Consider the following 14,138-nt stretch of genomic DNA (forward strand, 5'->3'; position numbering starts at 1 on the left):
GCGCCGGAAGTGAGTGAGCATTTCCGGCGGCCATCCCCGCGGCACTGACACCTCCACACTACAGCTGTCCCAGGGTCTTCTTGCCGTCATGAAGGACGTTCCTGGCTTCTTACAGCAGAGCCAGAGCTCCGGGCCCGGCCAGGCCGCCGTGTGGCACCGTCTGGAGGAGCTCTACACGAAGAAGTGAGCGCCCAGCCGAGGGGCCGCGGGCCCCAGTGATGGGAGAGCGAGGCAGAGAGGGGGCGACGGGGGTAGGGGCGGGACTGTGATGGACCGAGGGTGCTCAGCCCCGCGTGCGGAGAGCGGGAGCAGGCTAGGCCGGGGAGGTGCGCCGAGAAGGGAGAGGGGGTGACAGCCCACGGGGACTGAGGAGCAGAGCCACAGGCAGAGTTTGGGGGCCTAGGGTTAACTGCCATCCTGACCGAGGGGCTGTGACTGAGGTTCTGAATTCCCCTTCCCCTGGTATTACGAAAAGGGTTCAGGGCTTTAAAGGATGTTCGCTCTTGATTCCAGTCAAACGAGCAAACACCCTTTCTGAGGTCCGGCTGCCATGCATTTTTGAATAGCAGATTCTGGTGTCTTAGCCTTGGTATCGTGGGGCTGTATCTGCGCCATCCTTCTCAGCGGTCTGGAGCGGATAAAGCAGAACCGAGTGCAGTTCTGTTTTTTCCCCTGTTGATTGTCTGTTGCTAAGCACCAACCTCTTTTTAAATGAATACAATAAGTTGCTAGCATTGTTCCATAGGAAAGTACACCTCTAGTAATAACTTCCCTGTTAACAACCCTAGCGTTCAGCATTGTGCCTTTTACACAGAAAATGAATACATTTTTGGATGATGTTCAGCAGCCTTCTGCTATTAGCGTTTTTATTTGCATTCTTAAAAATTAGACTTTGGTTTCAAATGTACTGTCATTTTTCTAGAGGGTTTATTCTTTTGCCCCTTTAATCCTTCATTTGTCCCATATACAGTGGAGGAAACAAGCTCACTTTAAGCTCCTTCCCTGAGATAATCAGCTAATAAGTAGAAGAGCCAGCCAGGATTTCAACTTAGATATGGGTGATTCCAAATTCTTGGTTTCAGTCAGACCTCACAGTAACTCTTGAGGTACTCTAAAAAGATGTTCTCCAGGGTGGCATACCGTTGACCAGCAGAGCCAGGAAAGAGCTCAGGTTTATTGGCGTCTGCTTTAGCTTTCTTCCTGTTACACAGTAGGAACTGGCTACTATTTGTTATTTGATAGGACCACCGAGGCTGGAGGTGTCTGTGACTGGATATTAGTTTATAGGTCTTAAGGGCCTTATGTTTTTCAGGTTGTGGCATCAACTGACACTCCAGGTGCTTGATTTTGTGCAGGACCCATGCTTTGCCCAAGGAGATGGCCTCATTAAGGTAAATGATTTGCCATGCTAGGTCAGATTATATAAATATAAATAACTTTTAAAATTGATAGGTGGGCTTTTTACTAATACACTATACCTACTCAGCAGTCAGTATGTCAGGTACTGTTCTGAGGGTTTTGTATATTTACTCATTTACTCTTTACAGCAACATTGGGAGATAAGCACTACTGTTATCCTATTCATTTGATGTAGAAGTTAACACCAAGAGATTGAGTAACTTGCCGTGGATCACAGCTGATAGGTGGTAGAAGAAGCTTCAAATACAGTCTGGCTTCTTCTGAAATCCCTGCCTAAAATCCTGTCTTATAGCATAGGATGCCCTGTATCTTATTGTTCATAGACTTTTTTTTTCAGTACTGTACTTTTGGAAACTGTTATGCAAAATCAGTGGGGGTGGGGGTAGGATATAATGGAAGGTAACCAGAGGAATCTTATAGATAACCGTCATCACCACTCTTCCTTCACTCCCACTGATTCTGCTTACTTGCCCAAATGCTTTCTCTTGGGTAGTGTGGAAGATAGGGCCTCTTTTGTGCTTCACTTGGAGGTGGGGAGGTTTGGAGGGAGAAATCCTCTGTGGTAGAGCACTTTCAGAATTTTTGTTAACGGGGAAAAAGAACATTCTCTGCCCCAGCCTTCCCTGCACTCCCTAGCAAACCCCCACCAATTTGTTCACTGGTAGCTTCCTTTTTAAAATCTTTCTTGACATCTTTGATGCCTTTCTCTCTCAGATTCTGAATGAATCGGAGATATATACCTGCACTGGAACAAAAACTAGTTCTTGATAGCTTGAGTTACTTGCCCTGGATACATTACTTTATATGTGCTCACAGTGAAGCTTATCACCTTATTACCCCACCACCTGGGACCCTAAGATTTTCTTGTGTTTTATACCCACCAGTTTGACATTTCACTACTTCAAAGGAACTTGTATTCATCTGTACACCTAAAGATTTTGCTGGGCATTCTGTCTTCTGGATTATGTGGAAAAATGATAAATTAGAGCTATCTTCATATTTGTTCCCTAAGGTTCTATATCATAGCGATGAATAATTCATGCTTATTCATCTCTATCCTTTGCTCTCTTGTCTTTAAATCACTTTCTACACAGAGCAAAATATTACCTCAACCCCATGTAACATAACATTTAGGTCAGCAGACTGGCGTTTACTGTTTCAGTGGGCAAGCAAACCTTTAAAAATTGTTGGGACTCAGCCCACAGAACTTTCAGATACATAGTGTTCATGAATCTGCAGTGACCAGTAGTGATTTTGAGTTTCTTTTTCTTTGGAGGGGTTTTTACATAAATTGTAATGGATATCAGAAAAGTTAGAATACCCTCTTAATGAAGAAGATATCTTTGAAATAGTCCTTTGTAATGAAAAAGCCATTTTATTTAGATTGCTCTCTGCTAGGTGCCAGATTTATCTTTCTTAAAGATTTTATTTATGTATTTGACAGAGAGAGAGGGAGCACAAGCAGGGGGAGTGGCAGGCAGAGGGAGAAGCAGACTCCCCACTGAGCAGGGAGTCCGATGCAGGGTTCAATCCTAGGACCCTGGGATCGGGACCTCAGCCAAAGGCAGACGCCTAACCGACTGAGCCACCCAGGCCCCCCATGCTGGATGCCAGATTTAAATAACTAACTGGCTGCTGTACCCTCCCCCCAGTTTTACTGAGAAATAATTGACGTATAATACTGTATTAGTTTAAGGTGTACAATGTAATGATTTGGTATATGTATACGTGCAAATTGATCACAGTAAGTCTAGTTAACATCCATCTCACGATTATGCTTTTTTTCTTCTCGTGATGACAACTTTTATGATCTACTCTCTTAGTAACTTTCAAATATACAGCACAGTATTGTTAACTATAATCACTGTGCTGTACATTCTGTTTCCAGGACTTAATTATCTTATGACTGGACATTTGTACCTTTCGACCACCTTCAGCCATTTCTTGCACCCCTCACCCCCTGCCTCTGGCAACCACCAATCTGTTATCTGTGAGTTCAGTTTTTTTAGGTTTCACGTAGAAGTGAGTCATACAGTATTTGTCTTTCTTTGTCTAACTTATTTCACTAAGCAAAACGCCCTCCGGTTTCATCCGTGTTGTCACAAATGGCAGGATTTCCTTCTTTTTTTTTTTTTTTTTTTTTTTTTAAGATTTTTAAAATTTACTTGACAGAGAGAGAGACAGTGAGAGAGGGAACACAAGCAGGGGGAGTGGGAAAGGGAGAAGCAGGCTTCCCACTGAACAGGAAGCCCGATGCAGGGCTCGATCCCAGGACCCTGGGATCATGACCTGAGCCGAAGGCAGACGCTTAACTGACTGAGCCACCCAGGCGCCCCAGGATTTCCTTCTTTTTATGGCTGAATAATATCCTACACTCTGTGTGCATATGCACCACATTTTCTTTCACAGGGACATTTCCATCTTTTGTCTTCACATCCCAGAGGAATCGCAGACTCTCCTTATCCAAGTTGACCCCATCTTGATGCTCCCTCTCCCCACTTTGCCCATTTACCCAGCGATAAGCTCATCTGGATGCTCCCTCTCCCCACTTTGCCCAGTTACCCAGCGATAAGCTCATCTGGATGCTCACTCTCCCCACTTTGCCCAGTTACCGGCGATAAGCTCAGAGGTCATTGTCAGTTCCCCTTTCCTTTCCTGTGACCAGGGAACCTCTCAGACCCTTTGTCTACCCTCACTCTCCTGTCTTGACTAGTAGCCTCAGCTGGTCTCTGTCCCTCCCTCTGTTCCCTCTCTATCCTTCCTGCCCCCAGTCATGCTTATAAAGTAGAAGTGTGACCATGTGTTTCCACTGGCTCTGGTTTGCCCTCAGGACAAGGTCAAGCGCCAGTGCCTCCCACTGTCTGTGTCCTTCAGAAATGCTCCTAAAACACAGTGCAGTGTTTCTTCAGTGCTTTTGCACATGTTTGTTCGTGTCTGGAATGTTCTCCCAACTCCATACCTCCTCTCGCATACCAAATTTGTCCAGCTCTCTAACGTTCTTCCTTACTTAAAACTCAATTATCACCATTTCTGGAATAATCTTTTATGGAACCTCTCCTTTTGGCTGATCCAGCCATGTGTTTTTATTCCTCGCTGTAAACTCACAGTATTGTTACTTACTTGTTTACAAGTCTGCTCTACTAGGCCAGGAACCCTTGAAAGCCCAACTTTTATTTTATACATTCTGTGTCTGTAGTACCTAGCAAAGAGCCTGCGTACGTACTGAAGTGTTTGCTGGATGGCTAATAAATTTGGTAGTGTAGGCTGCAACCCTCTAAAATCTGAAGGTTAGTGAATCTTTCAAACTGATAGTCTGTTTTACCTAAAATACTTTGGAGAAAATATAGGAATTGGTCTCTAGGAGATTCTTATAGGTCAGGGATCTAATTCCCAGGAAGAAAACCATAGCTTCCTTCAGTAATCCATTGGTGATTAATAAACCCTAATATGGGTCTCGTGTCATTCCGCCAGTATTTCTGCAGTGCCTGCTTTGTGGTGGGCATTGCGGTCACGTTTAATTTTGCAGATTGAAAGACATCCTGTAATTACTCTACGTGTTTTGGTTCCACAGCTTTATGAAAACTTCATCAGTGAATTTGAACACAGGTAAAACACCTTTGTCAGTTTTTTACTTTGAACATGAAAACATAGATGCTTAATGACACTCAAAGACCGGTGGTTTTTATTTCAGGGTGAATCCTTTGTCCCTGGTAGAAATCATTCTTCATGTAGTTAGACAGATGACTGGTGAGTCTCATTTTGTGTCATAAAGGAGCAGATCCAAATGGTAATTAAAATGATTTTGAAATATAAGTTAATTGAACTTTTACATTTTGATAGAAAATGCCAGATTCTAAGTTACGTTTTTATTATATTTTATGATCTAAACATAAAGATTATCCTACCTGTATTGTGATTGGTAGGAACCAATCTCTAAAGATACTCTGTTGGTGGTTCTTCTGACATTGTTCTTCTGCCGTTTCTAGATCCTAATGTGGCTCTTACTTTTCTGGAAAAGACTCGCGAAAAGGTAAATACGAAGTCTGAGCCAAATCTTTAGAATGTGCGTGACTTACGGTTTTGTGTCTGCGCTTGCTGTACACACTTTGTAGAGACCAGCGTGTCTCTTATCCTGTAAGTGAAGCCAGTGTGCAGGTGTTTAGTTCATCTCCTGCCCACACTTCTCAGGTCCCCTTGTTTCTGACATCTGTAGGTGAAAAGTAGCGACGAGGCAGTGATCCTGTGTAAAACTGCGATTGGAGCTCTAAAATTAAACATTGGGGACCTACAGGTCACAAAGGTAAGCGTGCATAGTACAGGTTTGTTTTTGGTTTACAAAGTGGTTTAGGGTTATGGGGGGAAAATCCTATTTCTCCAGTTTACCCTTTCAAGTGACTTTTTTTTTTTTTAAAGATTTTATTTATTTATTTGAGAGAGAGAGAACACCTGAGAGGGGATAGGGTCAGAGGACGAAGCAGACTCCCCGCCGAGCAGGAAGCCCGATGCGGGACTCGATCCCGGGACTCCAGGATCATGACCTGAGCCGAAGGCAGTCGCTCAACCGACTGAGCCACCCAGGCGCCCTCAAGTGATTTTCAATTATAGAAAAGTTGCAAACATAGCACAGAGAACTCTGATATATCCTCTCTCACACTCCCATTGCTGACATTTCTTTGCCCCATCATTCTGTGTGTATGCGTGCGTGTGTGCGTGCAAGTTTTGGTTTTGGTTTTCAAAACCACTGAGAGTCAGTTGCTGCTATGAGGCCTGTTATCCTTTAATATAAGAGGACTGCCCTGGGCAAGCACAGCACATCTGTCAGCAGGAGGGTTCCAGACAGCCCCAGACTGTCCACATGGGCCCTCACTGACCAGGGTCAGCCCACTCACCATGACAGGTCACAGGCTGCTCCTCCACCCTCTCTGCCTCCTAATCCTTATTGAAGTTTCCTGTCTCTTTCTTATTTCCATTTCAGTGTAATTTGGGGGACAGATGTGGGTATGGGTGGCAGTAAGACCAACTTATGTGGGCAGTCCACCTTGCTGAACCAGAGACTACCTGTGTTTGTTTTGGGTTTGGGTTTGGGTTTTTTGGTAACCATAATATTTAAGAAAATACTAGGGTAAGTGCTGATGTTCTCATTGCCCTAAAATAACATTTCTTATTTCTTGTTGCTTCCCAGTCTTATCCTGCATGCATACTTAACTACATTTTGCTTTGGAATATTTAAGACATATTGAAAGCCATAAAACACCATAAAGAATTCTGTCATGGGTATCCACGTACCCCACCTGGCTTAGGAATGAGGCGGCACTGCACAGTTGGAGCTGCTGGGCCCTCAGAGCACATTCGTGCACCAGCAGTGCTCCCGTGCGTGTGTTTGGTGTTCCTCGTGCTTGTGTGGTTCCTGATGCTCACTAGATAGGGATGTGTAAGTCTAAGTGATAATGTAGTATTGTTTTAAGTTACTGGCTCGGTGTGAGGCCTGAGAGTCATCATGTAGGTACCTGTGACCATTCATTCTTAGTGTTATTTGGTATTTTACTGTTACAACTGTTTCATAGCCTATGCATCAGTCTCCTCTTGAAGGGATTCAGGACTTTTTCCTATTACGAACAGTGCTATTAGTTATCATTGTTTCTGTGCCTGGTTCCTTGTGTATGTGGGCAGAATCTCACCAGCACATGTGCTTGGAGGTGAGGCTACAGGTATAGGGTGTATGCTCTACGCCTTTACCAGATGTGGTCAAACCTTTCTCCAGGATGGCTCACGCTCCCCTAGCACCATACAAACACTTCCAAAGCTCGTGTCTTCAATACTTGGTATTTTCAGACTATTTAATTCTTGCCAGTCTGGTGGAGATGAAATGCCATCTCATTGGGGGTTTATTGACCACTCCATTCATGTCTCCACTTCTGTAAATTGCCTGTTAATATCTTTCCTTTTGCCCATTTTTTTCTGTGTTGCTTTCCTCCTATTGATTTGTAAGAGTTCTTTATATAGGGGTGCCTGGGTGGCTAAGTCGTTAAGCATCTGCCTTCGGCTGAGGTCATGGTCCCAGGGTCCTGGGATCAAGCCCCACATCGGGCTCCCTGCTCGGTGGGAAGCCTGCTTCTCCCTCTCCCACTCCCCCTGCTTGTCTTCCTGCTCTCACTGTCTCTCTCACTGTCAGATAAATAAATAAATAAAATCTTTGGGGGAAAAAAAAAAGAGTTCTCTATACAGTGTTGGTCATACTCCCTGGTGGGTTACATGTGCAGTAAATGCGTTTGCCCAGTCTGTAGCTTGTTTTTGTTCTTTTTTGTGTGTGTCTTGGATGAACTGAAGTTTTCCATTTTAACATAGTCCTGTCTATCAGTCTTTGTGTCATATATTTCCTTAAAAGTGCTTTAAGTTAAAAAAAAGGGCGATCTTGCTTCCTGCATGTAGGAAACAATTGAAGATGTTGAAGAGATGCTCAACAACCTCCCTGGTGTGACATCAGTTCACAGTCGTTTCTACGACCTCTCCAGTAAATACTATCAAACAGTCGGAAACCACGCGGCCTACTACAAAGATGCCCTGCGGTTTCTGGGCTGTGTCGACATCAAGGATCTGCCAGGTAACATGGAGCCATTAAAGTCCATGTCGAAGGAGCACGCTCTTGAGGCATGGTAGCAGGTCTCAGAAGTTACTCTGGTGTATCCATCCCTCATTGAAGAAAGCCCAGGTGGTAGAGGGTGGAAAGAGCCGTGTAAGCATCAGTTTCTCCCCGGGTCTGCCTTCAGCATTTAGCTCAAGTGAAAACGAGGCCGCGCCCTGTAGTCCTTCGCTGTTCCTTCTCCAGTCTTTCCTGTTCTCTGAATCAGAGGCCTTTGTGAGAAGCACCGCAACGTCAGCGTCTTGGCCCCTGCAGCATGAAGGGCATGGTGAAACCCTGCACCTGAGAATCTTGTGCCGGGAACTGAACAAGACCCAGGGGAATACCTTAGAAAAATCTTTCAAGTATCTGAGGAATGGAAAGAAAAATGAATGATAGTTTTGGGGAAAGTGCAAGGAGGGTGTTTAGAAATATGAACCCATTTTAGATGTTTCTCACAGTACACTGTTGAAGCTGTGGAGACCAGCAACTCCTAAAAATGGTAGTGCAGTTTTAATTCCTGCATCTCAAGAAAAACATACTGGAAAAAGCAAGTAACGCGGTCAGGAGAGTGGGGAATTGTTGTATGGGAACAGGAAGTAGGTTCACTCTATTCTGAAAAGAGGCTTGATGAGTTGACTTTAAGAGAAAGAAGAGGTAATGCTTCCAGGAAGTAGATTAACTACTTAAATAGAAATAGAAAATAGAAATACAGTCATGTATTGAGGTAGAAGTAAGTAAACGAATGAATGTGTTTCCCACAAAACCTGTATGTGTGGTTCCAGGTATAATTTGAGTGGATCCAGTACTGTAAAAGAGAGGACTGATGGGGCGCCCGGGTGGCTCAGTCGGTTAAGCATCCGACGCTGGGTTTTGGCTCAGGTCATGACCTCGGTCAGGGGACCGAGCCCCACGTCGGGCTCCGCGCTGGACATGGGGCCTGCTTGAGATTCTCTCTCCCCCTCTGTCCCTCCCCACCTTCCCTCTCTAAAAAACAAAATACATAAAATAAAAATTGGAAAGGTAAAAAGTAAAAAAAAAAGAAACGCGTTAAGGCTTTGTGATATAACCATTACAGGGAGTGGTTTCTTCACTTTGGGGGGATTTTTGAAGGCAGACAGGACTGATTCTCGTAACTGGGGTGGTCACTGGAGGTATGTTGTTGCCGCAGTGTCTGAGCAGCAGGAGAGAGCGTTCACGCTGGGACTAGCCGGACTTCTTGGCGAGGGAGTTTTTAACTTTGGAGAACTCGTAAGTGCACCCTGGGCACAGATTTCTGTACAAGGGGGAGGCTGATTTTTTTTGCCAGCTAACCATCTCCTCCTCGCAGCTCATGCACCCCGTGCTGGAATCACTGAGGAGCACCGACCGGCAGTGGCTGATTGACACCCTTTATGCCTTTAACAGTGGCAACGTAGAGAGATTCCAGACGCTGAAGACCGCCTGGGGCCAGCAGGTCAGTCATGGGAAGGACGGCTGAGCGCTCCTACAGTGCCCCTGGCTCTCCGTCATCCTGCGTCCATTCATTGACTTAACAGATGTTTTCTGTGCACCTTCCCTCTACACCCCAGGCACTGGGGAGACAGGAGATAAAGACAGGCCAGTCTTGCTCTCATAGAGCAGGTGGTTAAGTGGCTAGTTATAGTAGTAACTCAGTTACTATGATAGTGCTCAGTGCTACTAACAGAATACGATAGGGGAGTGTCATCTGGGTGACGGGGTCAGAGGACCCCAAAGGAGTAATGCTCTGTGTCTGCTCTTAGGTGTGAGTAGAATTTAACCAAGTGAAGAATATGAGAAGAGTATATTCAACAGAGGAAATGAAGCTTTTAGCATGTTGCTGAACTGAAATAGGGTCTGTGAGGCCAGAGTGAGTGAGTGATGAGAGCCAGGGAGAGCCTGGGATTCGGGAAGGCAGGACAGTCTGTACAGGAAGGGAGTGGTCAGTGCGGGGCGGCGGGGTGGGGGATGGTCAGTGTAGAGGGAAAGGGGTCAGCAGGGGAGAGGGCCCTGGGCTAGGAGAGGAGCCTCTGGGAGGTGTGAATTAGGGAGAAGAGGTATTAACACGGACCTGAGCTTTCATAGTAAGTTTATTTTTTAAATGAAATTATTAGAAGCAAATATTACTAAATTGTTCATAGTGATAGGAATTATTGTTTTTGTACTTTTCAAAATAAACTTGTAGAATTCACACATAATGGAGCCGAGTAGATGTAAATGGGCTGTGAAGAGGCAGAAAACAAGACCAGCCAACCCTAACTATAGTCAGTGTGTTGATCTCTGAAAGAAACAAATGTGCCACTTGGAAAGAAAGATGGCTAGCTGTAGAAACTTAAGGAAAGAAAGAACATCAGAGGTGCCTTGCCTGCGGTATCTGTCTAAGCAGCGAGAGCCCATTTGGGGGGAGTGGGCTCTTGGTGAAGAGTTTGACCTGTCCCATACCTGTGGCAGAAATGTCCCTGGGGGGACTGCCTGTGTTGGGGTGTGAGTTCCTAAATGTTTGAATCAGGGAACCCATTCTCCCTTCTTGTCTCTGCTCAGCAGTGACCCGTGACCTACCTGCCAGGCGACTGTGCAGGTCATGCAGAAGGGCATGTTCTGGTTCTCACGACACTGCTGGTTTCATCACAAGTTAATGACTTGCTCTTCCAGTTCAGAACAGCTCCCTGGAACTTAAGGAATGTGTTCCTCGGAGGCCCCACTTAACATGGAGCTGAGCAAGCAGGCAGTGCACTTGGACCTGCTCAGGCACAGGACGGGTCCTTCCTTGCCTTTCTTTGTGCCAAAAGTCTCCTTGAAACGCCTGCACCTGGGTCCTACCCCTGGTGTCTGCGGCATTAGTAGGCATCTTACCTGGTAAATGCCTTATGTGGGAGCATAGCCTTTTGGGGATGCACCAGTTAATGGTGTCCTAAGAAAAGTGAGCCTCCGTGACCCTACAGTGTAAGGTGTTTGGATGTGCCAAGTTTCTTTTCGTTCGATCTGTTGTAGAAAGAATTTCAAAGCCTGGGTTAGGTAACTGATATCTTTCTACTTTTCAGCCTGATTTAGCAGCCAACGAAGCCCAGCTTCTGAGGAAAATTCAGTTGTTGTGCCTCATGGAGGTAAGCAAGCACCCAGGAACCACTCTGATTTCAGACCCTGCAGGTGAGCCCACGGGGTCCTGCAAACTCTCCAAGCCTCCTGTAGGGATATTTTGGCTACACCCCCTCTCCACTACCTTCCTTTTTCTTCTGCCACCATTGGCTTTTTTAAGTTTGTATTTGAGTCTCATCTTAGATAATGCCTCCTCAGAGAGGTATTCCCTGCCAGTCTGAGCTAAAGTAGCTGCCACCTCATTATATGTGCCATTTGACATGCTCTTCTGTGTTTCCCGACTAGAATTTAAGCTTCTTGAGGAAATGGACCTTACATTTCTGGGCCACCACGCTGTTCCCAGCTCAAGGACAGCCCTGGCACACAGCAGCCTCAAGCACTTGCTCGGGGCATGAATACTGACCATTGCCAACAACTGCTGTGAAGCTTATTTCACCTTAGTATCTGAGCATGGGAAGCTTGTTCCTAATAAGATACATGGCTAATGTTAAGGAAAAGTTTAGTATGTGGGATAGTAATAAGATCTGTATTTTCAGAGCAAGAATTGACAAAAACATCCTTATCAGTTCGTTCTCCGACAATTTTTATTTGGAAAAGTAGTTGACAAAAAATTCTTTTTCAGATGACTTTCACACGACCTGCCAATCACAGACAACTCACTTTTGAAGAGATTGCCAAGAGTGCTAAAATCACTGTGAACGAGGTACAGTTGTTGGACTCAGGACGGTCCAGTGGTAAAGCTGCCACCCAGAGGGGTCGGAGCTCCTATAAGCATTGCTCCCCAGACTCCAAACCACAGAAGACACTGTCTCATTCCCCCACACTTTAGGGCCTTCGGGTGACTCACATCAGCCCCTCTTTGAGCAGGTGGAGTTGCTGGTGATGAAGGCGCTCTCGGTGGGTCTGGTGAAAGGCAGCATTGATGAGGTGGATAAGCGGGTTCACATGACCTGGGTGCAGCCCCGAGTGTTGGATCTGCAGCAGGTAACACATAGTTCACTTCTGTGGGTGGTTCGGATGGTATCTGTGCTGTCTTAGTTTCGCTTGGATGGATGCCATTTAGGAAGAAAGCAGTATTGACGAGAGATTTCAGAGAATATATTATTGCTGTGGGGACTAAGGGTTTTTCAAAGAACCTAATTTAGGCCTGGGGTTTGAACCCTGCATTTAAAAGCTTATCATAATTACAGTGCTGGTTGTGCTGATGATGCCTTTTAATCTTAAAATTGGTACTCTGATCAAATATGTTCCTAGTTCTGTGGTTTGAGCTCAGATCCATCTTGTCCATATTTGCTGGAAATTTAATCCTGTGGATTTCCTCTATTCTTACCTGTTTTCTTTCATGCAAGTTTTTTTAAATGTCCTTGCGATAAGAATTGACTGGGATGATCCCCTCTCACACAGCCCACTCCCCCAGCTCTGGTGTCCTTTTTATTAGTGCTGCCCTAACGAATTAGCTGGAGATGTACGCCTGGGATTCCCAAGTGTCCTAACACCCGTGTGGTCCTGGTTTGCCTCAGATCAAGGGGATGAAGGACCGCCTGGAATTCTGGTGCACCGATGTGAGGAGCATGGAGATGCTGGTGGAGCACCAGGCCCACGATATCCTCACCTAGTGCCCCCCACCTCACCCATTTGTGGCAGCTGAGAAGATCTGCATTTAATTGGGGATGGGGGGTGGGATTCTGTTTGTGGAGTGGGGACTGTTCTTCCTGCTGTGAAAACAGGACTATCACTGATAGGGGGCCTGGCCGCAGAGAGAAGCCTCCTTTGTGGGTTTCTCCCGTAGCCCACAGTGGGGAGGGGTCGCGGGTCTCCGGTGACGAGGCGGGCAAGAGTATGCATGTGCCCTGAGGAATGAGAAGGAGTAGCTCTGAAGTGTGTGGGGACACCACTTGGAGGCTCATCTCCATTACATCCACCTGTGTGAACATCTCTGGTGTCATATGAGAATGTTCCTATAATAAACGCCTTTGTTTTGTCCTTTTTGTGGTTCTGTTTCCTTAATCTTAGCTTCCAGGTCAAGCCTGGGCCTAAGAGATTAGAAAGCAGGAGATGGGAGGTAGGGCTTGGTGGGGGTTTGGCCTCAGCCCTCCTTTCCTACCCTGGGAAAAGGGCAGCCCTGCACATACAGGGCACATCTTGTGGCTCAGACATGGTGTCCACCCACTACCACCCAGCCAGGGGCTTCTGGGGCCCCGGTGCCCCAGCGCCCCAGCCAGCAGCCCTCAGCCCAGTGCTGAGTGTCCAGGGAGGGGGTGCTCATACACAAATGACAGCCACCAAGTGAACACTGGGTGGAGGGAGGGGTTTAATGGGACCGTTGGCCCTGTGCCCGAGCCCAAGCTACAGAGCCTTCATGCTGCAGAGCTTCTCTTGTAGCTGTCCACGTGGGCTAAGACCCAGCCCGCAGGAATCAGGAAGCTGAGGAACATCACAGAGAGCCCAATGGCTTGCTCCTGGGTTGAGGAAAGCACATGTGAGTCCACCAGACCATCACCAGGTCATTCCTGGCTCACTGAGGAAGGCTGTCTATCTGCCCCTCTGTCCCCTGTCCCTGCGGCATGGGATGCCTTCTAACCAGAGCAGCCGTCCAGAGTTAGAGACATCCTGCCCTGCCCCCTCTGCTCTTGTGGGACCCTCAGCCCAGCCCCAGACTTCTTTTTTGTCAGGTGGAGAAAGCCTGCAATGCACGAGCAAGGACTACTGTAATCATCAGTGTGGACAGCCTCTGCAGAGACCCAGACTAGCAGCCCTGGGCCCCAGTCTCTGTGGAGCAGGACCTCTTATCATAGCCCCCTCCTCCCCCAAGAGCCTGCCTGGCCAGGCCATGTGTCCCTCGACCTTGAACTCCTGACCAGACGCAACATGTGCCCTCCCTTCCGGATACTGGCAGACGTGTGTGTCAGGTGCTGTGCAGGACAGAAGAGACAGCTGAGATTCGGGTCCCACAAACAAGGGCAGGGCCTTTTCCCTAAATGGCGGTCCTGCTCAGAAGCCTGGC

General features: G+C 46.6%; 1 protein-coding gene across 1 annotated transcript; it reads left to right on the forward strand.

The window, feature by feature from the left end:
- The first annotated feature begins 20 nt into the window (after positions 1-20).
- On the forward strand, positions 21-13,117 carry PSMD13 (proteasome 26S subunit, non-ATPase 13). The gene is made up of 13 exons (XM_021692213.1): positions 21-183; positions 1,313-1,391; positions 4,991-5,025; positions 5,111-5,166; positions 5,406-5,449; positions 5,633-5,719; positions 7,849-8,020; positions 9,210-9,289; positions 9,369-9,494; positions 11,080-11,142; positions 11,757-11,837; positions 12,002-12,118; positions 12,655-13,117. The coding sequence occupies exons 1-13, from the start codon at positions 89-91 to the stop codon at positions 12,748-12,750; spliced, it is 1,131 nt and encodes a 376-aa protein (XP_021547888.1). The 5' UTR covers positions 21-88; the 3' UTR covers positions 12,751-13,117.
- The last annotated feature ends 1,021 nt before the right edge of the window (positions 13,118-14,138 follow it).

The sequence above is a fragment of the Neomonachus schauinslandi genome, chromosome 11 (assembly GCF_002201575.2).
Source record: "Neomonachus schauinslandi chromosome 11, ASM220157v2, whole genome shotgun sequence".
NCBI lineage: Eukaryota > Metazoa > Chordata > Mammalia > Carnivora > Phocidae > Neomonachus > Neomonachus schauinslandi.

Excerpts from the sequence above, each read along its gene's own strand:
- PSMD13 (XM_021692213.1), top strand. The coding sequence starts at position 89 with ATGAAGGACGTTCCTGGCTTCTTACAGCAGAGCCAGAGCTCCGGGCCC. Across the intron at positions 1,392-4,990 it reads AAGGAGATGGCCTCATTAAG|CTTTATGAAAACTTCATCAG; the intron begins GTAAATGATTTG and ends TTGGTTCCACAG. Across the intron at positions 9,495-11,079 it reads AGACCGCCTGGGGCCAGCAG|CCTGATTTAGCAGCCAACGA; the intron begins GTCAGTCATGGG and ends TCTACTTTTCAG.